This window comes from Borostomias antarcticus (assembly GCF_949987555.1).
Source record: "Borostomias antarcticus genome assembly, chromosome: 2".
In the NCBI taxonomy this organism is placed as follows: domain Eukaryota; kingdom Metazoa; phylum Chordata; class Actinopteri; order Stomiiformes; family Stomiidae; genus Borostomias; species Borostomias antarcticus.
In genome coordinates this window covers 19,777,437-19,803,534 of record NC_140235.1, presented here as the reverse complement: position 1 = coordinate 19,803,534, position 26,098 = coordinate 19,777,437, and the positions used below count along the sequence as shown (strand labels likewise).

Here is a 26,098-nt window from a genome sequence, read left to right as displayed (position 1 = left end):
GTGCGACAATAACGCGTGACATCTGTTTTCATACCGGGCCAAAAGAAATGTCTTAGGACACGATCGTATGTTTTAGTCACTCCTAAGTGACCAGCCCAGGGAATATCATGCGCTAATGACAACACTTTACTACGCCACACATTTGGGACTACAATTTGAACGACAGCGCTCCAGACTGTGTCAACTTCAGCCCGAGGATTCCATCGGCGCATCAGTAAGCCATCCTCTACAAAGTAAGCCACTTTCTCTTTCTGGGCTTTTTCTAAACTGATAGCAATAGAAAAATATCTGGACAGACTATCATCCGCTATCTGGGCAGCTATCAGCTGGATACGGGTAACAGGTAGCTTAATATCACTCTTCTCTGGGGCGTCATACGTGTCACTGGGTTTATCAGAACTCACCGGAGTAGTAGACCTATGCAGTGGTGCGGTCTCGCTGGAGAAAATGGGAGCGAGCACCGTGTCAGATAGGCCAATAGCGTCAGGGCCATGTCGTGACTGCGAGCGCGTCACCGCACAGGCGGGAAACACATCCGGAAAATCTAGGGCAAGTTTGTCAATGGAAAAGACAGCGTCAGGAGTAGGCCTATCTAATACTTCTAACATTGGCAACACTTTCCCACCCGCTATGTCATTACCCAAGATCATCGACACACCATTTACGGGGAGTTGTGGCTGCACACCTACGCGAAAATGTCCACTGACTAGTTCGCAATCCAAATGAACGTTATGCAATGGTACGGGCACACAGCCCATCTCGATACCTTGCAGTAAAACGTTCGAGCCACAATATGACTGCTCCGACCAGGTTAATGCGTCACCCAGGACTAGGGACTGAGCAGCACCGGTGTCTCGCAAGATCTGAATTGGCTTCTGATCAGCGGGATCACCGGTGAATGAAACTAACCCCTTAAAAATGAATGGACGATACGTGGGATCAGGAAGGACAGGTACACAGTTAGAAACAACACAGTCATCTGAACCCTCCCTCGCTGTCTTAACTAAGCCTACTCCTTTAGGGGCCGGTGGCGGCTGTTTGCGTTTTAGGGTGAGACAATCAGCTATAACATGTCCTGGTCTATGGCAGTAGAAACAGGACCGTTCCTCCTTAGCGCGAGCTCCAGCTGAGCTCCGGTTAGGCGGAGGCACAGGAGGGCTGGCGTCTCTCTTACCACCGGTCTCATAGCGAGTAGTCTCAGCTCGCGGTGCAGAAAACACAGTTTTATGTGTCAACACAAATTCGTCGGCGAGCACCGCTGCTTTCGTTAGCGAGGTTACTTTCTGCTCATTTAGGTAGACAGCTAAACGATCGGGGAGGCAATTCCTAAATTCCTCCAGCAGAATTAATTCACGCAGGGATACAGGTTCCGTGGCCTTACTGGCTGCGCACCATCTATCGAACAAAACCTCCTTTTCTCGAGCGAACTCAACAAAGGTTTTTGTGATTGCCTTCCTGTGAGATCTGAATTTTTGGCGATATGCCTCAGGCACCAGCTCGTATGCGCGCAACACCGCGGCTTTCACTTTGTCATAGTCGAGGCTATCCTCTAGAGACAGCGCAGCTATAATCTCCTGAGCTTTACCAATAAGTTTACACTGTAAAAGTATAGGCCACACATCACGAGGCCAATTCAGAGTAGTGGCAATACGCTCAAACGCACAGAAATAGGACGTAACCTCAGTCTCCCTAAACTGAGGCACTAACACGATATTCCTACTGACATTAAATGTATCAGCTGACTGTGCGGAGGGTCTAGACAGTCGAGGAGTCGAACTTCCTATAGGAGGCAAAACTCCTTCAGCCTGCAGCTCCAGCTGACGTATTTTAACAGCCTTGTCTGCTTCAATTTCGAGTTTCTTTACCTCGAGCCTGTGCGCGATCTCCCTTTCCTGCGCCCGCTCCTCCCGCTCCATCTGGAGGCGTGCAAGCCGCACCTTAAGGCGCGCCTCATGGGCTACACCCATGCTCGACCCACTCGGGGTTGATTGCGGATCATACCGTGGCAGGGTGACGGGTGGTTGGCGTAATATAGGTAGCAAAAGCTCAACATCATGAACCATCGTGTCCGTCTTAACGGCTGCCTCATCTACAGCCTCATCTACAGCCTCAACGAGAGGGGCTACACGCTCATCGGAGACCAACACGGCCTTGCTGACCAACCCAGCAAGCACAGCCTGTTTAAGCTCAGCCTTTAGTACGGACCTAGACACAGCGATACAATAATGCTCCGCAATTGCAAACAAGTCCTTCATATGACAGGCATCCAAAAGCTCCACTGACGGCGCCTCAATAAACAACTGCACCACAGAGGTAGCCATAGCCAGCCAACGATCAGACAACAAACAACCAAACAGATATCCTACCACACACAGACACTAATACACCGGGGTAATTTATAAATTAAGATCCCGGACAAGCCCCCACTCAAGCCTCGGTCATGTGATCAGTTTGGTTCGAGATTTTGAGTGGTCGAAGTAAGGAAGTGAAACCCGCCGAAGGAGAGTGCTGGGAGGAGGGAGGAGCGCTCCCCATCAACTTCTCACACTCCAGCCGCAAGGCATGGAGTATCCTTAACAACCTCACTGATAGGTCTAGACACTCCCCCCATCACTGCCCCATCTCTGCAAACAAAATCGCATCACAATTTGTGAAAAGTGGGACATACGAGTGCAAAGACCGGGAATCATCACGTCTCGTAGCAAAAAAAACCTGTCTTACCTCTGGAAGGCTACAACTCCTAGCGGCGGTAACATCTCCGGCAAATTCACACCGGAGGAGTTCACTGCTGCCCTACAGCATGTAAAACCAGGGAAAGCTCCGGGGCCTGATTCTATCTGCCCAGAGCTTATACTCCATGCCGCACCTGCTTTGGAAGTCCTGGTTAAGAACGCTCCTCTCTTCCTGCTTGCACTAACTCAAGATTCCCAAAATTTGGAGAAGAGCCCTAGTTGTTGCGATCCCTAAGCGGAACAAGCCTGAAGGGGACCCCAAAAGTTACCGCCCCCATCTCTCTGTTATGTATCCCCTTCAAGATCATCTACACCTGTGTCGAACCAATCATCGACCCGCTGCTCCCACAGAAGCAGGCCAGGTTCCGACGCGGGAGATCGACCGTAGATCAAGTCACTTTGATGACTCAAGATATCGAGGACAACTTCTCAGCTAAAAAGAAGGCCGGAGCCGTATTGATAGACCTGACAGCTGCCTATGACACCGTATGGCACTACGGCCTCACCTGCAAGCTGCTCCACCTGCTGCCGGACAGGCACATGGTCAGCATGATCATGGAACTTGTCCGAAACCGCAGCTTCACCCTAACCACCAGTAGCGGACAGTGAAGCAGGTTGTGACGCCTTAAGAACGGTGTCCTCCAGGGATCTGTCCTGGCCCCCCTCCTAACATCTACACCTACGACCTGCCGATCGCAGTCTCCAGGAAGTACGCCTACGCAGACGACCTTGCGCTGGTGTACTCAGCTGGAGCCTGGCAGGCCGTGGAGGACACACTGAGTCAGGACATGCAGACACTAACGGCATACCTCTGGAAATGGAGATTGAAGCTCAGCGAGACAAAGACGGTGTCGGCGGCCTTCCACTTTAACAAGGAAGCCAAACGTGAGCTCCGAGTGCACATCGATGAATCACTTCTGCCATGCAGCGCCAAACCAACGTACCTCGGCGTGACATTGGACAGGTCGCTCATGTTCCGCCGACACCTCAAGTCACTGCGCAAGAAATTAACAGCTCGTGTGGCGTTGATGAGGCGACTGGTCCAATCAGGCTGGGGCGCCGGGACTAAAACACTCCGTACGGCAGCCCTAGCTCTGGTCTACTCGACCAGTGAATACTGTGCACCAGTCTGGTGCCCGCAGCGCTCACACCCGCCTCATCGACCCGCCTATCAATGAAGCCTTGCGCATCGTGACGGGATGCCTGCGTCCCACTCCTGTGGACAACCTTCCCATCCTTGCAGGCATCCAGCCCGCTGGCCTCCCCCGCACAGGAACCACAGCACGTCTCGCTTGCCGGGCTGTTGAGCCTAGCCACCTGCTCCACAACAGGCTCACTGTAACAGCGGAGCCTCCCCGATGTCTCAAGTCAAAACACCCTTTTGTGCATGCCGCACAGGATCTCCTGCAGCAATGCAGAGATCTTAACATCAGCGAGGCAGGATGGGCGGACCACACCTGGTGTGCGGAGTGGGAGGCAAAAAAGTGATTTCATCACTGCTGCTGCAGCATTCACCGATTGGTGGCAGCACTGTGACGTATCGCACAGAGCGCGCACTATTTCCGGTAGAGTGTAGAAGAAGAACCAGAAAACCCCGAAACGAAGGAACAGTGAGTGAAAAATAGCCTATAACAGTGGTTATTTCACCAGAAACGAACCGACAAGGCCCCAACATGACAAAAGACATCTACAGGAATGCATTGTGAGCGTCAGATTTGAAATTCGCCTTCCGGAATAGTCCGGTCACCCTTTTCTATATCCTTATACGTGACCCCAGATTAGAGGAGCGACAGCGTATCTCTGGGGTCACATCGGGGCTAAGTGAGAGCCTGCATCAAAACTGCAGCTAGCTCTACTGGAACGGTCAGTGAAATTATGGTCTCCATAGCAGTCTTTCCACTGTCGTGCCGAACCGTTCTGAGCACTCAGGGTAACCGTTCCGACGGTGTTTCCACATGGGATTGGTTGGGCCCAGAACCGTTCACAGAACCATTCCCATGGAACAGTTGTCTTACCGTACTGAGTGAAGCAGAACCGTTCTTTAGTAGAAATGTGAGCACGAGTGAGACGTTGCACTTTTTTCAAAGCAACAGCCCGAGAGGTGGAAACAGACACTGTTACCGTTCCCACGGGTCCGGAGCGGCACAGTTTGAGCACGGTATCGGTTCGGCACGACAGTGGAAATAACACCGTGTCCTAACTACACGCGACGCGAGCGAGCGTCAGCTATAAAATGCGTTCCATTGCTTTGTTTTCTATTGTTATGTCCTAACTGGACGCGAGCGACGCAGCGTGAAGCGGCGCAATGTTTTCACTGTCCTTTTGACGCTCGCCCTGTTCCTATTTTCCTCCTGTCGCTCGCGTTGACAGGCGTCTGTCTTCAGTTGGGAATATAGACAAATGACAGACAAATGACGTAACAGAACAGGAAATTTAACGATTTCAGTTAGGACAGCAAGCATGCGATGTCGCGTTCTGTTGCTCGCGTCGCAAGCAGTTAGGACACGGTGTAAGGCTCATGTTTCAGGTTCATGGTAGACAAGTCGACTTCCGGTCCGGATTGTCTACTACGGCCCAATCTCAAACCACCCCCTAAGCCCTCGCCCTATCCACTCCCCCTCCGTTTGCGCGTTCACGCCGAGCTTCGCCATGTTAAGGGCCGTCCCAAACCAATTAGCGCGGAGTGCGCTTGGAGTGCGAGTGGGCTGTCAACCCCTTAAATAGCAAGCCTGCATCGGTGCAAGCTCACGATAGCCGAAGCAGGAAGTGCACGTGCCAAATAGATGCCGCAGGAAACCACATATAAATAAAGTTCCGTCTTCCTACACTGTCAATTATTTTAGATTATTTTACAGCATTCAAACATTTGTTTTTCTCACACCGATTTCACTGCATCAAACAAAATCGCAGAATATGGTGTCAAAAGATACAACCAAGTGATACAATCACTTTATCCCTAGATCACTTGACTTGTAGCAAACTCTTAAAAGCCTGTATTCATAGCCGACATAAAATAAATCTAAATAGGCCTAGGTCTACATCAAATGTACATCATATATTCCATTATTTACAGGGACAATGGAACAGACAAAGCAGCTGATTAGGCTGCGATATGCAAATGCCTCTACAAAAAAGAAGGAATGCTGCCAGAGGCATGGGAGTAAGTTATTAATTAATTAATGTATTTGTCTCAGGACAGTGTTATAATATTCATTTAATTAGAGTTAATTTGCAAAAACATGTGTTTGGGTTTTTGACCATTTCTCATCATACATGGATTTAATTATAGTGATTTATATTTGTATTATAAATCATCAACATTTTCCCATAAATCAACTAAACATGCCATGGTGACGGCCCTGTCCCAGTCGGTTCCGGTGGAGTCGGTTCTGTCCCACATTTGGCTTTCCATTTATATACCCTCCCCCTCGATTGAGAGTGCCCTCCACAGCTGCGAGTGACACTTCATTTGGAGGGACACTCGGGCTGCGTTCCGAATCACATACTTCTACTACTTACTACCAGTACCTACTACAGCTGCCATTAGAAAGTACGTACTTTGCAAGCAGTAGGCATCCAATTCGGACATACTACCTTGTCATAACATTGCGCCTTGAAATTTGCCCACATCCGTCGCTGTCCATAACGCGACATTCGTCTACAGCTGTCACGACTCGCACATGTGACACACATTTCTTCTGCGCACAGGATTGTGGGTCAGAATAGCCAGAAAAGCCTGCTGGCTTGCATACTGCAAAATACGACCGGATGTAGTAGGACATCCTGGTATTTTTGCCATACTGCATGTGGCATATGTATTGGGACATACTACATCCTGTTTTGGCATACTATATAGTAGGGTAGTATGTGATTCGGAACGCAGCCTGGGTGGCGGAGTGGGAGTGGGTAGGGGGTGGTTTGGGATTGGGCCTACGTCTGGTATGCAGCAAGCCCCCAGGATTCGAAATCTAAAGTGAAGGCCTATTGAACCGCGCCATCTTGGCTAGATTTGTAGTCACTTGGCTATTTCCGGTTACTTTTGACTTGCGCAGTTGAGCTTCTCTGGCCGACGCGCGTCCACGCACGTTCCCGGCTCTCCCCGCTTTGATTTAGCAATGAAAACCGGCTTGCATATTAACCTGTTTTTGTCAAATATATCAATTGGAGAAATTATTTTTTGATCCTGGCATCTTAGTTTTAACAGGTTAAATATAATTGAACATGTTTTGTTTGCTAGTAGATGGTATTCATTCCGTTCGCGATAACGTTATTGCAGCCAGGCTAAATTCCTCCAGGGAGCCAGTGACAGGCGAGTTGAAGAGCTTCACTCCCCGCCAGCAGGAGCTCTGGCCGCGGCTACCGCATCTCGGAAAACCCGCTGAGTTCATGGCTGCTATTTCACACTCGCCCTTGATCAATCCCAATACCGATCCATGGTAATAATGAATCAATCGTTCAGATCAGATCGGCAGTGCTGCATGCATGTTACAACATCATTGTTAGCTTTATTAACATAACCATGATCTGAACGATTGATTCATTGTTACCATGGATCGGTATTGGGATTGATCAAGGGCGAATGTGAAATAGCAGCCAGGAACTCAGCGGGTTTTCCAAGATGCGGTAGCCGCGGCCAATGCTCCTGCTGGCGGGGAGTGAAGCTCTTCAACTCGCCTGTCACTGACTCCCTGGAGGAATTTAGCCTGGCTGCAATAACGTTATCGCGAACGGAATGAATACCATCTACTAGCAAACAAAACATGTTCAATTATATTTAACCTGTTAAAACTAAGATGCCAGGATCAAAAAATAATTTCTCCAATTGATATATTTGACAAAAACAGGTTAATATGCAAGCCGGTTTTCATTGCTAAATCAAAGCGGGGAGAGCAGAGAGAGCCGGGAACGCGCGTCTACATTTCAGATAAATGTGAACTTTTTCGTGGACGCGCGTCGGCCAGAGAAGCTCAACTGCGCAAGTCAAAAGTAACCGGAAAGCCAGAAAAGCACAACTGCGCAAGTCAAAAGTAACCGGAAATAGTCAAATGACTACAAATTTTGCCAAGATGGCGCGGTTCAATAGGGCTTCATTGTTGATAGCGGCCAGTGAATGGAGTGGCTGTATCCAGTTTATATAATACATCCATGGTATGCAGGCGCTGAAATTTTGTTTTAGGAAGTTGGGGAAAAAACGGGCGGATATCCCGTCAAAATTCCGTAGAGTAGTAGACAGTCCGGACGCGAGATTACTTTTCGCAACCCAGTTTAGCAAGAACACCCTAGAGTTTAGGGTAAGGGTGAGGGTCAGGTGTAGGATTAGGTGGGGGAATAGGTCTCAACCTACTAGAAGCAGGCCGAATGCACAGGCAAACGAACTACTAGTCTGTTTCTACCACTACCCCTTTAACGTGCATCCATACAAATAAGACAATTCGATATGGAAGTTAGCTTAAAGCAAGCTTACCTTAGACACAAGTTGTAAAAAGCCACCTAAATCCAAGCCATGTATGACCAGAACTCTCTCCATGGCTTTTTCACTTTCAACACCACGACAGTCAAATATTTTGACCGTCGTATTCACGCTCCTGCGCTGCTGCGTGTCTGGCTCCGACATTCTTTCCAGGTTATGTTCAGTCACAGTTTGTAAGAAAAAGTATTTCTGAGGCCAAATTTAGCTAGCTAACGATTGCCAGCAGCGTTGTTTTGCCATTTCTGTGTTAGTTACAAACGCCTCTTTGCTTAGCTAACGTTTAGGCTACCACACCACACAGATTAAGATTTGCGGTCCTGCAGCTACTGTTGCTACGGCTATTTATCTGGGCCAAATTTAAATAACGTTAGCCTATTCGTTACGCGCAATGGAATATGCTACAGGTGTTCTCACCCTCCCGCGCAGTTTGTACCATTGATGTCTGTGTTTAGCTCCAATAACCCACACCATGTCGAGTATGGAAGCAAGATTGGAGGAAGTAAACGCCAACTACCTAGATGAGACCTTTCCTTGAGGATAGAAGATCCTAGAAGATAGAGGATAGCTTTGTCACATTGTCAATCGTTTTTAGAAAGTGGCTTTTGGACAGCTGTTCACTTGTAAACGAGGATGCAAAATGTATTTTAGAGGGAAAAGCAGCGCGGAAGTGGTATTTCAAATGTTTCAAACAGCAATAGTGTATATCACTAATCAGCTGTAAAAAAAAAAAAAAAAAATCCTACAGAAAAAAAAACGAATACGCAATGATCTGCACCAAGGAGAAAACGAATCAATGGCCTACCATGAAAAGGTATGATGATGAATGCCTTTCTCATGTTTTCAGTTGTGGACCTCTCCCTAACATGATGTGTGTGTGACTATTACAGGTCAGATCTGCCATCCTGGAGGACATCAAATCCCTGGTGTCCTGTGGTCATCTGACTGATTGGAGGACCAGGCACGGGGGCCCCCTCCCTCTCAGGAGTGCAACCTGGCAGCCCTTTGTGACATGGCTAAACAGCTCCCTCTGCTGGCTGCCACTGAGAAGGACCCAGTTCAGCTTATTGATGCTGTGGGTGGCTGTACAGAACACCTGGACCCGTTCACACAGATAAAAAAGAACTATGCACTGTGCTGTGGAGGTGACGCTGATGGGGGAAAAATACATAATACCGCAACAGTATTCCTTCCTTCTCTCTGATTTCACCAGAATGCAGCCTTTAGTTGACTGTGAGTGCAGACCAAGGGCGTAGGTTTGCGTATGGACGGTCGGGACATGTCCCTACCAACATTTTGGGAGGCCCAAATTGTCCCTACCAACTTTTAAGCAACCTTGACCGTACCAATTATTTTGCATTATAGATATTAGACCGTTAGCCTACCCCTTTCCTCCACTGTGAATGTGCCATCCCTGTATTATTTTTATATTTTTTAAACTCACGATTGGCTCATTTGTCTGAGATAGATCATTGCATTTTTCAAATTTTCGCTTGATCTGAAGAACAGCCTTACAGACAGACGCTGACAGCAAGCCATACAGTTGTGATTCTGACAGCCATTTAGGTAGGCTATCCACCACAATGTCGCCTCCCCCTCTGAAGAGGATGAGGGATATCAGGAGCTTTTTCTCCGCAACTGTAAGTAACGTTAGCGTTAGCTAGGTTAGCTAGCTGCTGGTAAACTAAGTAGCTAACCTTAGGCAGTAGCCACATGAAAACCAGCTAGGTTGGTGCTAGCTAACGTTACCTAAACTAACATCACTTGTCTTTCCATTGTGGCAAATTATCAACCGGTGATATAAGCAGGCTAGCTAGCGAACTGTTAAGATGGCTTCTATCATCCTGTAACATTAGGATAGCAGCAGCCATTACATTATTATACATTAGCTGCCCACCAGAGATTTAATTGAATAGGACATCATGGCGTCCTCACAACTAATGACCGTAAGTGTCCGCAATGAATACTAGCCGATGGGCTATTAGCTATAGCTTTGTAAAACCAGGATTGTGGAATTTCGCAATTGGTATTGCCTACTGTCTGGTATTTTGTTACTCCCCCAATGGACAGATATATCAATTTATGAATTGAATGTCAGTCTAAAAATCCAATGAAAATCTAAATTTTAATCAAATCATTTTTATGCATGAAGCAGCAGTCGTGAGAGAGAGAGAGAGAGTGGACGGACGCACAAGCAACCAAGAGAGAGAGAGAGAGTGTGGAGGGACTCAGCAGCAGCAAAAGTCGAGAGTGGAGGGACGCAGCAGGCAGGATGTGATACAGTAGACTAACAACATTGTATTAGTATTATTCAATTTCATAAATATATGAATATATAAGAGCTTTAACCTCTCGTCCCCAGCAAAAATTGTGTATGTTATATGGTCCCTACCAATGTTGAAACCAAACCTACGCCCTTGGTGCAGACTGTATAGGCCACATGACTGAGATGGTACAGCAGCACAGACACAGACAGGTCTGATACAGAGTGGGGGATTAGCGTCTGGCCTCTTACCCATATGACGTTTTGTTTAAATGTTTTTCTGTTGACTTCTGTGCAGGTCGAAGAAAATATGAGCTGATTGTCCTGGATCCACTATGGAAAAACAAGTCTGTCAAAAGGAGTGGCAGGTTAGAGGATGATCTGTATTCAAAGAGGAAGGGGAAATGTTTGTGGATCATAAAGCACACACCTCTATAGAGTCTGACGCTGTTAAATGTATGACATCACTACTGCTGCAACCCTGTCATTCTGATTTGACCATCTGTCTTGTCCTGCTATAGGTATAACTTTCTGCCCTCCACCCAGCTCAAACGGCTCCCAGTGCCTCTGCTGGCCTTCCCAGGGTGCATGGTGATCACCTGGGTCACCGACAGGCCCAGCCACCTGCGCTTTGTCAGAGACGAGCTCTACCCACACTGGAGAGTGGAGGTACTGGCAGAGTTTCTGTGGGTCAAGGTAAAAACACATTTGACGGGGACATTATGTTAACAAGTGACTGTGTGAATGTTAATTCTCCATTTTTTGTATTTGTTGTGTCCTTTTGTTTCTTACCAGGTCAGGTGCGTTTTGTGTTTTTCCTGGACTCTCAGATAATAAGCCTTATGAGGTGCTAGTGCTCGGACAATTTCCTGCATGGGAGCACCGCTGATTCCAGGCCAGACAACCAATGAACACATATTTTTTTATTTTTTCACTTCCACAGGGTTCATTCAGTGGGTTTGTGTTTCTTATTAGTAACTGATGAATCCTCTGATGAATCCTCTCAGCTCTTTGGGAAAGTCAGAAATCTCTGTGGAGGATCAGCGTGTGCTTGTCAGTGTCCCGTCACTCCTGCATCCCCAAAAGCCCTCACTCTCTGGTAAATACACCCACCATGTTCTGATTCAAGACAGGAGTGGCATAGTAGCCTCGTGAGGCCATCCTGATCTCGCAAGCTCACATTCTGTTTCACTCCGCAGATCAGTCTCCATAGAGAATCCTCATTTATTTTTTATTTACTTATTTACTTATTTATTGATCATAGTCCAAACGGCCAAGGCCAATCAGCATTCTATGAGGAAATACTAACCACTCACTGGGTGGGTTTAGGTGTGCTGATAGTTAGGAGGTAGTTGAAGTTACTGTGATATACACGAATGATAGACAGATGGCTCATCCAATCACCAATCACCTGCCAAGTATTTTTGAAAGTGTCTGCCCTTTTCCAAACAGTTTCCAATGGAAAGTTCCCAGATGGTTGTGAAGCAAACCATCTGCTGCATCAGGTTAGTGGCATAGGGCAAATAAATAATCTGGGATGGTAGAAGTACTGAAACTGTGTTGAAAAATATTGCACCACTAGAGGGCAGTATAGCAACACTAATGATGGACCTTGCGTCTCTCTCTCTCTCTCTCTTTCCTTCCCCCCCTTTAATGGTAGATGGGCGTCATGATATTGAGCTGGGGACGTTAAGCTACAGATCACCTCAGTCTCATGTTCTCGCCCAGTCCCTACCACTAATAGTTAGAGCTCTTTGTCACAGTGCTTCACATGCAAATGCAGACCGCCACACCCACACTGACTTAACTCTTAAAAGTTACAGACGCCTGATTGGGAATAAGACACCTCCGCGCCATACCATGTCATTGTTCTATATTTGTATTGATTGGTAACAAGACAAACTTTTGGCTCAAATCGGAAATAGGTTTTAAAGTAGTAAGGTGAAGAGCGATGAATATGCAGAGAGTCCTATGAATGAGTGGGCTTTGACGTCAACACCCTCCTTCTCAGGGGAATGCGATTTATTGTGCTGCAGATTGACTTGGAAAGCAAGCCAGAGCAGGAAGAGGTTTGTCAGTGCCCTTTCAGCTAAATATAAAATATGCCACTCAGTCAAAATGGCAGGGTATTGTGAAGTTGAAGTCATTATGATGCCACTGTGGAAGTGTGATGCTTTGTGTTGGGTAAAGCCTCCCTGTGGGTCTGATTTTATCAGGTTATTCTGGATCAGGATTCAGCATAGGTCAGTCTTTTTTCAAGCCTTCGCATGACAACTACTGTACCTTTACGAGGGGCTAGCTTGGATCGTTCACGTCCTTCAAGTCAGAATGGTACTCATGGGAAACGACCGAGAGTATTAACAAGATTAACGTCCCACAGGCTTTACTTGGCAGACAGATTTCTATTCTTATTTTTTACCAATAACCCTGTTAACCACATTCACACTCATATCATATCGTCCCGGCCCTTGTACTGTAGCCATTCCACACCCATCCTCTCTTTCTCACCCATCCTCTCTTTCTCACCCACCCTCTCTGCACCACCTCAGGTAGTGTGGTGGGCATGGTGGGAGTGGGTGTGGTGTTATGGGCATCTGTGAGGAAATGTCAGAAGGACTGGCCTCATGCTCCTGCAGAGAGAACCCCCTGAGATGTCACCTCACATTAACATAACTTCTAACAGAGAACCATGGAATTTAACTCTTATCGATCCTGAAAGGTTCCATCGAGCGGCCATGCAAAATAGAACATCGGGATTATCCGTTTTATTGTAGGATATTAACTTTATACCCAGAGACGTGAAAAGCAATCCGGACGTCCTTTTCCTCGCACCTGCAGAATTATGCAACAGCTTGCCAGTGTGAAATTTGCAATATACCTCAGTCACTCCACTTCAAAGAGTGCCAAAGCCCTAAAGTTATTCCCATCACCAGCGTTTATCCCTTTGACCCTTTCTAAGAGAATTGTGGCAGCCAGCCCCAGTGTTTGCACATTGAAAGCGCCAGCTCATCGCAAGTCAGTGCTCACCCCCCACACCCCCACCCCCGACCTCCGTCATGACCTCATGGCACAGTTGTCCCAAACACCCAGGGAGGGGTCGGGACACCCTGTGCCCTAGTAGCACTCTGCCCCCTCCCAGGCGGTGATCCTGGCAGTTACATCAGAACACATCCCTGCCAGATGGCCAGACTGTAGAGAGAAAAAGTGTTTGTGCTTCTTGGTATGAGTAATCCGATGTTTGCTTTTAAATGGAGATCTCGTTAATGTTCATTCATATTGCTAGTTGAAGTTGCCCAATACACATGCACCCTGCCAGTTGTATGTGATTGGTGTGTGCTGGCTGAGTTGAGGCAGGCATTATTATGTGGGTGATATAGCCCACAACATGGAGTTAGACAAGTATACATACTCTCATTAGCTTGTTTGGGTGTGCTGTGTTGTTAACCTTTGTTGTTCATGACATTTTCGGAAACTTCATTCAATATGGATTCATTGTGTTGAAAATAGATCAGGCAGCAGGGCATTTTTACAGGGGTGTCGTCATCAGAACTATAACTGACTGAGTGAATAAACGACTTCTCAGTCTTTTATATGGCTCACTTCACCAAAGTCTGTCTGTGGGAGTGCAGTCTGTGCACCACAGAGGAACTGTCTGAACCACAGACACTTAGAGAGGAATATGACACTTAAACCTTCCCTGTAATTGTGCCCAAGTTGGGCACCTTCTGTCCGACTGCTCATCTTGCAGTCCGTTCTTCTGGGGAGTTAAAAGCGTAATTAGACCTTTATTCCGTCTCCGACACGGAGGCCTGAGTCACCCGAAGAGGCTAGGGCCGTGTTCCTCTGATGGATGCATGTTTGGCCTTTATCTCCGCCCGACTGCAGTCTGTGCGTGTGGAACGGGGGAGGGAGGCAGGGTGGAGACTTGCGTGTGTAGGTTGGACTGTTTTTTTTGTGTTTCTTTTTTTTTTGGGGGGGGGGGGGGGGGGGGGGATTCTGAGCCTCAGACTGGGGGGTGTAGCGCTCATTAACTCCTCAGTGAAGTGTAGGCTGTGCGGAGTGTCAAGGTGGCGTGTGTGTGCGTGCGTGCGTGCGTGTGTGTGCGTGTGAGCAGGCCGAGTGGTGCAGGTGCGGAGGAAAAATTAAACTGTCAGGGGTGCAGTTCCTAGAACGTCATTGTTCAGACTCAAGGTTGCCGCCCAACTTCTCGAGTCCTGCACTACAAAGCCACCATAGCACAGCACAGTGCAATACAGTGTTATTGTAGGAGATGGACAGATTGTCTTCGTTTCCTGACAGCCAAGGTCAGGTGTTATATTACTCACTTCTTTAATGAGCTTTTATGTTTTTTCCTTGAAGATCCTAAAATTCTGTATGAAAGCGTCCTTTCATTGAACTCCCCCATCTCCTCTCTCTGTCTCCCTTTGCTTCAACAGAGGTGCTGAAGCTGTACGTTGGAGCTGACGCCAGCTGCCTGGAGCTGTTTGCCCGGAGCCTTCAGCCAGGCTTGACCAGCTGGGGCAACGAGGTGCTGAAGCTTCAGCAGGTCAGCTACTTCACCATGGAGCCCACCGAAGAACCCAATGGAAAAGTCCGCAGAGGATCCTCCCGTAGAGCCCCCGGACACGACTACAGAGAGACATATACCGACCCCTCACTCCGTGAGGGGCCCACTGCCCCTTCGTCGTCGTCCTCTCTCTCGCCAGTCTTAACGAACGCTGCTTAGCGGCGCGCTGTCAAAAGGCTTTTTGCATCAGAATCCCAATTTGTTTTCGTGATGTTTTTAGGAGCTCGCCTGAAATACCACGCTCTGTATCTCCTTTGATCAGTTCTTTCCTCTCATTTGGGAAATCTTGATGTCTGTTTCTGGGTCGTAGCTTGACGAAGGTGGAGAATCACAGCGCAGGTGGAGCGATGCAGGGGGAGATTAAAGCGCATCGCCACGGCGCTCAGATCAACTTCACATGGACCGTGAAGTTCAGATTCTCTGTCATGTCACACTCAAACTCAGAAAACAGTTTGTACCCTCAGGGAAATGAGACTGTGGTTGTGAAGAATCGCTGACAGAATGTCTGTTTTGATCCAATATTTTGTACACATTTTATGACAGATGTGAATTCGATCTATTAGATCTCAATAGAAGAGTCAAATTAAGAGATGAAAGTAATGAGTAATTGTTGTTTTATTGTACATCAAGCGGGCTGGGGACGGATAACCTGAGGTGTGCCAGATGGTTTGTTTCGAGTGTAACGACGTGAGCTCGCGAGATCAGGACTGTTCACAAGGTTAGGGGACTGATGCTTTGACATTATTATTAGATCAGGGCTCTCAGCAGAGACTAGTGACCACAGCAACCTGTCCACGTCACAGTCTATACCATCTGCCTCAACATCTACCTCAGTGCCTCATCATCTGCCTCATCTCCTCGTATGTTGGCACCAAGCACTCCACTCCCTCATTGGCTGATCCTGAGAGGGTGAGATCACCTCATGCTCCTCGCTCTGTCTCTCGACCAACCACCCCCCCACAATCTTCCCAACGGAGTAGGACTGTTACGTTCTCAGAGGAGCGATCGCCTAGGCCAGATGAGGATGAGTTACTGCTGCAGTGCACAGCACAACCGTCGACAACTAATGAATCCAGAGGCAGCTCTCCTGCAGGTTCATTCCAACATAGACCTGCAGAACAATTCTCTCCTGCCTTCCCCTCCCTCACTCCATCTCCCTCCCCTTTTGAAATATGAGGCAATTCTGAATGAGAAACACAGGAGAGGGGCTTGATTTACTGTGATGTGTATTTCTGGTTAGGGCGCAAAACTCTGTAAGGTATTGGACACTTAACACCAATCTAATTAAAGGAGTGTGGGGTTTTCTCGTTAGTTCACTACCCAGGTGAGCAGTAATTGATTTATTCTGTTATTGGGCATGGCCACAGTCAAAATAATCCTGGATTGCTCAAACCCCCATAGAGGTAGCAAAATTAATCTGGAAATTAAATGGAATCAGCGCTATGGCTGTAAAGCGTCTTGAATCCCCATTAAGAAAACCCTATCTGCAATTAACCTGCTTGCACCAGAGCCAAATTAAAGCTGAGTGTCTTGAACATTGGGGCCTCGTTGGTGTTGTGTTGCATTACTGGCAATTTGCATTACTGGACTATTTATAATACAACAACCATTTTGGGGAAGGTAGCATCAACAATGCATGTTTATAGCACATTTAAGGTACAGACTGCTAACTTATCCCCCACTAACTTATCCCCCAAATAACTTCTTCAACAAGAAAGACGAAGAGAAAAGAAAGATGGTGAAAAATCCACCCTTGGCCTGGAACTCCCTTGGAAGGTGAGTAAAAAGGAAGAGCAATGCATTTTAATCCTCAACTCATGACTTGTACATTATGCTTCATTCCTCATTCCCACGTTAACCAGGTTTATTACAGAGCCACACTATTAAACTGGTATGAGGTTCTCGGCACCAATCATTCTCATGACAGAGACAAATTATAATCTGCTCAGCAATGGTCAGTTTCCTACAGTGTCTAACTTCCTGAATCAACCCCACTGATCATTGGGGTAATGATCAGTGATGACCAGTACTCAGGTCTGCAGCTTCAAAACTCTGTTCATTCATCAGCATCTGATTCCTCAGTGCAGAACAAGAGGAAGACTGATTGTCCATTTGTGGTTTTGGCGAAGTGTGTCAGGAGGACCAGGGTTGAAGGAGTCAGGAGCATCATCCAAACCTGTCTTACTGAATAATATTATGCATAGTAGGCATTATATTACAGTATATGCAATATGTATTGCACAAAACTATACTGAGTAACTTGCCCTTAAAAGACAATGCTCGTTTTTGACAACCTGGACCTTATTTGCGGCATATTATAAGACGTTTCACTCACCGAGAAAACTTTGGTGTAATTCGGAGGCCTGTAGAAGAAATTTAAAATCCAGCGCGAGCCAAGTATATCCATGTAATGGCGGCGGACGGGGCACTGAGAATGCAGCCTCTAAAAAATCAATTTTCTGCCGCGAAACGGTTGTTTTCATCAATCTGTCTTTATGAATCGCTAGTTGTGCTTACATAGAGCGTAGGCCTGTTGTGGTTTTTCACATGCCTCTGTAATATGATCTTTAGAAACGTCTTTAGAAATGAAATAGCTTATATCATATTACAGAGGCATGTGAAAAACCACAACAGGCCTACGCTCAGTGCCCCGTCCGCCGCCATTACATGGATATACTTGGCTCGCGCTGGATTTTAAATTTCTTCTACAGGCCTCCGAATTACACCAAAGTTATCTCGGTGAGTGAAACGTCTTATAATATGCCGTAAATAAGGTCCAGGTTGTCAAAAACGAGCATTGTCCTTTAATACAATGATATGTTTCATAACATCTTACTGTCAATAGCCTAACTAATTTCCTCAAGGTCTGGCCTGCTATTCATCCTTTGTAAGATGCACAGCGTGCTTCGATTTCTAAAGTTTCAGTCTCTGACATGAGCGGAGCCTTGGAACTATAAAGCATGTGACATCGATGTGAGATACACAAATGAATTGTCCTTCTTTGAATGAGGCACTGGAGAAGAAGTACTGCAAAAAGTGTCTCTGGCTTAACAAAGCCAGCCTGGCTGAGTCAAGGATCCTCTGTACTGAAGCAGGTCCACACGTGTATTGTTTGCGTCCCACGGAAACGTAAGCCAGTCCATAGAAACAAAACTCCCTTCTCGGCCTTGACTTTTTCAGGCGACTTCCATTTAGAAAATGTCTCCTCAGACGGAATGTTTTCAGATGTAGAATAGCATAGAACTATGGTGTACGCTAGCCTATCCATGATGCTGTTTATCGACCTTGTCCTCATAAAGATTTCATTATTTTTTTGCTCGATTTCTCTCCTTACCTCTCTCTCCATCGCCCCCACAAGCACAATGGTTGTTATTCTGTGAAAAGGATAGAGTAGCCCATCTATCGGCATCACTCCCATAATTCCTCCCATCTATTCCATCCAGCACAGGAAGGAAGGTCAAATACTTTGACTGCCTTCCAACACCTATCAACCATCATCTATATGCAGATACCACCCACAAGCCCTGTCCTTTTTGATGAATGCTTTAGCCTCACATGAGCCCCACACAGGGAATTATGTATTCTAACAAGTCAAATACAGAAGCAGAATATATTCTTTAACTACAACAATGATCAATGTCCAAGTGTGTGAAAAGTACTGAATTTCTCCTCTCTGTGTTTTCCTCTTCTCGCTCTCCTGTGAGACTGATACTGAGCCTCTCATACTCCGCTTGTTGTCGGTGTATCCCCCTCCTCCTTATCCCCACGATGACTGTTCCCCTCTCTCCCACCCACACTTTCTTCCTCTACTCTGCTCACCTGTGACGAGACAATCTCTCCAAAACTCCCAATTTACCACTCTCCCTGATGTCACAGTGGTCATTAAAGGCCTCCCTCCAGGCGTCAGCTCAGCGGGGGCACTTGAGGAATCCTGTCCACCCCAGGATGAAGCAGCTAAGCAGGGCCCTGAAGGCTTCCCCATCTTCACTCTCCCTTCCAATCTGGAACACTCATAGCTCACCAGTCACAATGGCTGCCAGAGAAATTGAAGGTGAGTTACTCCACACCATGTCGGAACCACGTAGTCTGACTGGGAGTTCCACAAGGGTCTGTCCTGGGTCCTATTCTATTATCTCTACATGACATCTCTGGGGTCTATCATTCACTCACATTGCTTCTATCACTGCTATGCCGATGACACCCAATTGGTCCTTCTGACACACAAGGGGAGGCACGCATAGTGGCGTGCTTGGCTGTGGATGGCGACACACACAATCTCAACCTGGACAAGAGTGAGCTGCTTTTCCTCCCGGGGAAGGGCTGCCCGCACCGCGACCTGGCCATCACCATTGACGACACAGTGGTGACGGCAACTCAGACAAGGACTCTAGGTATGACTCTTGATGACCAACTGTCATCCTCTACAACATCAGGAGGATTCACCCTTTCCTTACTGATGAAAAGGCACAGGTGCTTATCCAGGCTATAGTCATCTCCTGCCTGGACTACTGCAATTCTGTCTGGTGTCAGCTATTAAAACTCTGAAGCTTGTCCATAAAACTGCACCTTGCCTGGTGTCCAACCAACTCAAGTTCTCCTGGGGGTAGGATGGAGTTGTTCCTTTCATTACCCTGTAAGATAGTACCAGAGTTTTAAACTGGATGCGAACTGCTACAGGGAGCCAGTGTAGAGGGTGGATCCCAAGTGAGTGGGGGGTCAGAGCTCCCCCACACCCCTCACCCTGTGTGAGTGACTAATCGTCACTGTCCCTGCAAAGAGGACACACCTCAGTATCCTGTCCTTTATACCGTAAGTGGGGGACAGGGGACATATCGTTCTCTTGTACTCTTTTTCTCGTGTACCTCTTTCTTCTTGTAGCCAAGGATCCAAGCATGTGCCTAACTGATGTGAGTCAATCTGTATCCGTGGAATTGCTGAGCAGCTACTGTACCTCCTATCTAAGATATCTGTGAGTCGACACGCAGTGTCTTAAGAAGCTCCACAAACTCGTTCCAATGATCCGGCTTCTGGCAAGAGCAGAAGCTGTATTTCAACACAAAATACATGTAAACCAAAAGTTCAGATTGTGACTGAATGCATCTATAATTATGTAATTTATACATGAGATTAGATGGATCATGCTGTGGATAAAGGATTTGTAAACAACTCTGGGGTCACAGATAGAGAAACAAAGCCTTTGTTTTGGAGACGGGACAGAATTGCAAACTAACAGTCAGTGTTCGATTTCCCAGTGGAGCCTGGGAGACAATGAGAGACAGAGATTATTATTTCCTCAGAGCTGCCGTTCTCTCTGACTGATGTTCCCTGTGCTCGTCTCTCTTCTGACATTCCCCAAAACCACGGATGGACTGTCACTCTGCCCCTGGACCCCACACTCAGCCCATCTGGAAACAGAACAGCTGCTGGGAAGTTGTTGCCAATTGTGCCATAGGATGGCGCCATCTCGATTTGGATCCCCAGCATTCAGAGAATTATCAGGAGAAAGTCTCTCTCATAAGTCAGTGTACTGTTGTGTTGAGTGAGGACCACGGTTCTGTGTGTGTGTGTGTGTGTGTGTGTGTGTGTGTGAGAGAGAGAGAGAAAGAGAATGCAGTCCAAGGTCAAGGGGCTCTGATTATTCTGCCTGGAAAGTGTGATTGCAGGCATAGGGAGGAATGTCAGATCTACCCAATGAAAGAGAGACGATCGAGGCCTGACCTATCCCTGCATGTCCTGCCAATCTGGCTGTTCCTCGAGAAATGCTGGCAGATATGGTGTATGAATCCTGTCATAATTAAACATTAATATATCAAAGAATGAATGACTAATAAATATAATTTAAAAAATGAATGAATGTGCACAGTAATAAGTTAATAATTAGGTCAAATTTGATATAAATCCATCCATCTTCATCCGGGGTCGGGTCGCGGAGGCAGCAGTTCCAGCAGGGGGCCCCAGACATCCCTTTCCCTAGCAGCATCAATCAGCTCTGCCTGGGGAATCTTTAGCTGTTGTTATAGAATTTACATCCAAACACCTTAAACCTTTGTTCTCTCTCTCCTTTTTTGTAATTCACCACCTCCCCAACCGTTCACATAGCTGTGCTAATCTACAGAATGGCCTCCAGGAGGCCATACACCTAGAAATCTGTCTACACCCGAATAACCATCCTTTGTCCTTTTGTCTCCAAGAAATTGCCGCCTTTTCTCATGTCACATGTCTGTATTCTCGGCCACGCCTGCCATTTCATATGACGTACAATGGATTAGCCAATCACATCCTGGAAGTACCGTACCTGTGTTTTGCTTGAATATAAGGCAGAGCAAGACCGAGGGGCTTCACTTCTAGGATGAACCACTCTTGTTGCGTTGTCCTGAAGTCCTTGCGCTCGTATGTTTCCTCAATAAACCAGACTTAACCTTTGGAGCGAATCTTGGTAAATCATTTTTTGACTAGATCAATTAAATTCCATTACACTGTTCACAGACCAATGCGGAGATGTAGTCCCGCCACCTAGTCCTGGGTCTACCCCGTGGCCTCCTCCCAGCCGGACACGCCTGGAACTCCTCCCTAGGGAGGCGCCCAGGAGGCATCCTCACTAGATGCCCGAACCACCTCAACTGGCTCCTTTCGATGGAAAGGAGCAGCGGCTCTACTCCGAGTCTCTCCCGGATGACTGAACTTCTCACCCGATCTCTCAGGGAGACCCGAGTCATCCTCCGGAGAAAACTCATTCCGGCCGCTTGTATCCGTGATCTCGTTCTTTCGGTCATGACCCATCCTTCATGAACATAGGTGTGGGTGGGGACGAAGATAGACCAGTAGATCGAGAGCTTTGACTTTTGGCTCAGCTCTCTTTTTCGTCACAACAGTGTGGTAAAACGACTGCAGAACCGCACCAGCTGCTCTGATTCTCCGGCCAAACTCCCTCTCCATGGTTCCCTCACTCGTGAACACCAGCTCTGTGGCCTAGTGGTAGAGTGTCCACCCAGAGACTGGGAGGTTGTGGGTTCGATCCCCGGCCGAGTCATACCAAAGACTATAAAAATGGGACCCATTGCCTCCCTGCTTGGCACTCAGCATCAAGGGTTGGAATTGGGGGGCTACATCACCAAATGATTCCCGAGCGCGGCACCGCTGCTGCTCACCGCTCCCCCAGGGGATGGGTCTAATGCGGGTCTAATGCGGGTCTAATGCGGAGAACCAATGTGTGAACAAATTTCACACACTCAGGTGTGTGACAATCAGTGGAACTTAGTCTTAGACTTAGTTACTTAGTCTTAGAACAAGACCCCCAGATACTTGAACTCCTTCACTTGGGGTAAGGACTCATTTCCTACTCGGAGCGGACAGACCATCGGTTTCCTGCTGAGAACAATGGCCTCAGATTTAGAAGTGCTGATTCTCATCCCAGCCGTTTCACACTCAGTTGCGAATCTATCCAGAGAGTGCTGGAGGTCGCAGGCAGATGATGCCATCAGGACCACATCATCTGCAAATAGCAGCGACGCGATCCTCAGCTCACCGAACTGCAAACCCACCTCCCCACGGCTACGCCTCGATATGCTGTCCATGAAATTCACAAACAGAATTGGTGACAAAGCGCAGCCCTGGCGGAGACCAACCCCCACTGGAAAGGAAGACGACTTACTGCCGAGGACACGGACACAGCTCTCGCTCTGGGTGTACAGGGATTGGATGCCCCTAAGTAGGGACCCCTACACCCCATACTCCCACATAACCTTCCACAAGACCTCTCGAGGGACCCGGTTGTAAGCCTTCTCCAAGTCCACAAAACACATGTAGACAGGTTGGGCAAACTCGCAAGCCCCCTCCAAGATCCTTGCGAGAGTGAAGAGCTGGTCGGTGGTTCCACGACCAGGATGAAATCCGCATTGTTCCTCTTCAATCTGAGGTTCGACTATCGGCCGGACCCTCCTTTTCAGTACCTTAGAGTACACTTTCCCTGGGAGGCTGAGTAATGTGATGCCTCTATAATTGGCACACACCCTCTGGTCCCCTTTTTTGAATATTGGGACCACCACCCCAGTCTGCCACTCCTTTGGCACTGACTGATTCGTACGGAGCCCCTAAAGTGACATGGACAAAAAATAAAAAATCTTTAGCTTTCTCGTGAGCCCGAGAAACTGTTGCTTACGCACCAGAAACAATCTGGTGAGCACGAGAAAGCCTTTGCGTGCGCTCGAGAAACTTTCACGTGCGCACGAGAAAGTATCGGGTGAGCACGAGAAGGTATTGCTGCTCTCGCGATGCTCAGGAGGCATGCTCAGGACAGGAGAAGGTAGCTTCATTTGTCAGGTGCCAGAACTGCCAAGCTCATCTTAAAGACAATATAACGGTGTCGACTCGCAAGCAAAGTAATGTCCTTATAATTAATTCCAAGGTTAAAATATACCTTAACTATATCCTGTAGTGTAATTTCTAAAGCAGTAGGCTAGCTCTGCTGTGCTCGCCAGACTACAGACCAGAAAGTTTATTGTGAGCACGCAATACCTTATCGTGCTTACCTGATACTTTCTCGTGCGCACGTGAAAGTTTCTAGTGCGCACATGACATTCGTGCTCAATAGATTGTTTTGCGTGCGCACGCAATAGTTTCTGGTTCGCACGCAATAGTTTCTGGTGCTTTTTTATTTTTTGTCCATGTCACTTTAGGGGCATTCGATATAAATGTATACACTAAATGTATGTATTTATTTATTTACTGTCACATTCATTAATTCCTGTATTCATTTCCCTTTTCATTTATTAAAGGTACCCCGAGGAGTTTATTTTTTGATTATGAAGCAGTCTCATTTTAATGTGGGTGAATCTACATTACCCATACTTGTTTATGTGTCCATTTTCGACAAATGTCGTTTCTTCTATGTAGTTTATTTTTAGATCATTCGTGGTCGGGTCGTCCAGAACTTCCTTGGAATGACGAAACGATTTACTGCAGTAGCCTACGCCGCTGACGAGACAGCGCAAGCAGTAGGTAACGGCCAGTTTATTGTCAAAAGTAACTTAGTGGTAAGACCTATGTAATTCCCTCGTCGGTGGCCATCGTTCCATCTTCAAAACACCCGGCTCAGGTAGCTAAAGTTTACGACAGTGCGGGGGGAGGCTAATGGGAAATGTGGTCTTTTTGGGCGGAAAACACTTCCCGAAACTCCTCATAGGGCCTTTAATGAATATATTTATTCCCTTAGAATTGAATTCCATAATTATTTCTCTTTTCATTTATTTCCTCATTTCCATTCTTTCCTGTATTAACATTTATGTGTCCTTATATGCTAGAGTGCGTAGATGCCTTACCCAACATCTAACACACCTCATCTAACACATAAATTGCCAATCCTCTGTGTCTCTGTCCGCATTTTCCTCGGACACCATCGGCCTGACGGCATTCACATTTGGCATGCTGGCAGGAGTCCTGGGCAGACGATGACAGGGACAGATTTTTGATTCATTTACGTTTTGGCTAATTTTAACATAAAATACTGCTCCAGAGCCACTCTTTCACAATGCACTGCTCCAGCATATATATCTACAATAGAACTGGATGGCTGGAACTACTCTTGCAGATTCCTGCTCTACCACTTTAGGAGGATTCACCCTTTCCTCACTCATCCAGAATCTTACCATCTCCCACCTACACTGTAGACTACTCCAACTCCCTCCTTGCTGGGGTCCCAGTGTTAGTCATTAAACCTCTGGAGCTTGTCCAGAAAGCTGCCTCTCCCCTGGTGTTTGACCACCCCAAGTTTTCCCACACTGGCTCCCAGTAGCAGCTCACATCCAGTTTAAAACAGTGGAACTAGCCTACAGGGCAATGAAAAGAACAGCTCTCTCCTACCTCCAGGCCATGGTCAAGCCCTACAGGTACTGTACACCCCCTCTCGACCACTATGCTCTGCTACCTTGGGACGATTGGAGGCCCCGGTGGTCGATCGATGCAGTCACTGCACTTTTATGTCCTGGCCCCGCAGTGGTGGAATGAACTACTTGCTGATGTCACAACAGCAGGTCGCTGCCCATCTTTCACCACAGGCTCAAAACTCACCTCAGAAGTATTTCCAGGATCCTCCCTCTTAAGCACCTATTGTATTTCTAGTTTGCTACTCTTGCACTTTGCTTTTAGCACTAGATTATGCTCTTAGTCATTGTTTAGAAAGGAGATACACTTGTGAATTATGGTGAGTAGTAGTACACTGACTTCCTACATTAAACACAAATATTGTAATTCTCTTTGGATAAAAGCCCGGGTAAATTATTGTAATGTAATTAATAGAACCCGCCGTATTAAACAGGACCCATGTAGCTTCATTGTAAGTAGCTTTGTTATTCAAAATTTCTCCCCCAAAACATTGTATGTCTCCTAGTGATCTAATAAATGTGAATGTACAGTGAGGGAAATAATTATTTGATCAGCTGATTTTGCACATTTGTCCATTGACAAAGAAATGATCAGTCTATAATTTTAGTGGTAGGTTTATTTTAACAGTGAGAGAAAGAATAACAATTTAAAAAATTCTGAAAAACACATTTCAAAAAAATTGAATTTGATCGAGGGAAAAAAGTATTTGATCCCCTATCAACCAGCAAGATTTCTGGCGCCCACAGACTGGTTATGTCCATGAGGCACACACATTACCCTTTAAGAGAGTGCTCCTAATCTCAGCTCGTTACCTGTATAAAAGACAACTGTCCACAGAAGCAATCAATCAATCAGATTCCAAACTCTCCACCATGGCCAAGACCAAAGAGCTGTCGAAGGACGTCAGGGACAAGATTGTAGACCTGCACAAGGCTGGAATGGGCTACAAGACCATCGCCAAGCAGCTTGGTGAGAAGGACAACAGTTGGTGCGATTATTTGCAAATGGAAGAAACACAAAATAATCTCCCTCGGTCTGGGGCTCCACGCAAGATCTCGCCTCGTGGAGCTTCAATGATCATGAGAACGGTGAGAAATCAGCCCAGAACTACACGGGAGGATCTTGTCAATGATCTCAAGGCAGCGGGGACCACAGTCCCAAGAAAACAATTGATAACACACTACACCGTA

General features: G+C 47.0%; 2 protein-coding genes across 2 annotated transcripts in view; one reads left to right on the top strand and one right to left on the bottom strand.

The window, feature by feature from the left end:
• Positions 1-8,346, bottom strand: part of LOC311321632 (structural maintenance of chromosomes flexible hinge domain-containing protein 1-like) — a gene marked incomplete at both ends in the record, with an annotated part of 61,121 nt that extends 52,775 nt beyond the window's left edge. The window contains one exon of the mRNA XM_084453633.1: positions 8,197-8,346. Within this exon, the coding sequence (XP_084309759.1) occupies positions 8,197-8,346 (150 nt within the window). The remainder of the gene's footprint in view (positions 1-8,196) is intronic.
• A 649-nt stretch (positions 8,347-8,995) lies between these two features.
• Positions 8,996-15,188, top strand: LOC311321622 (N(6)-adenine-specific methyltransferase METTL4-like; the record flags this gene model as incomplete). Its single annotated transcript, XM_084453623.1, is given in 8 exon segments — positions 8,996-9,013; positions 9,155-9,324; positions 9,326-9,432; positions 10,761-10,830; positions 10,984-11,158; positions 11,258-11,262; positions 11,470-11,561; positions 14,899-15,188. Coding segments are annotated over 8 exon segments (927 nt in total).
• Positions 15,189-26,098: the final 10,910 nt, after the last annotated feature.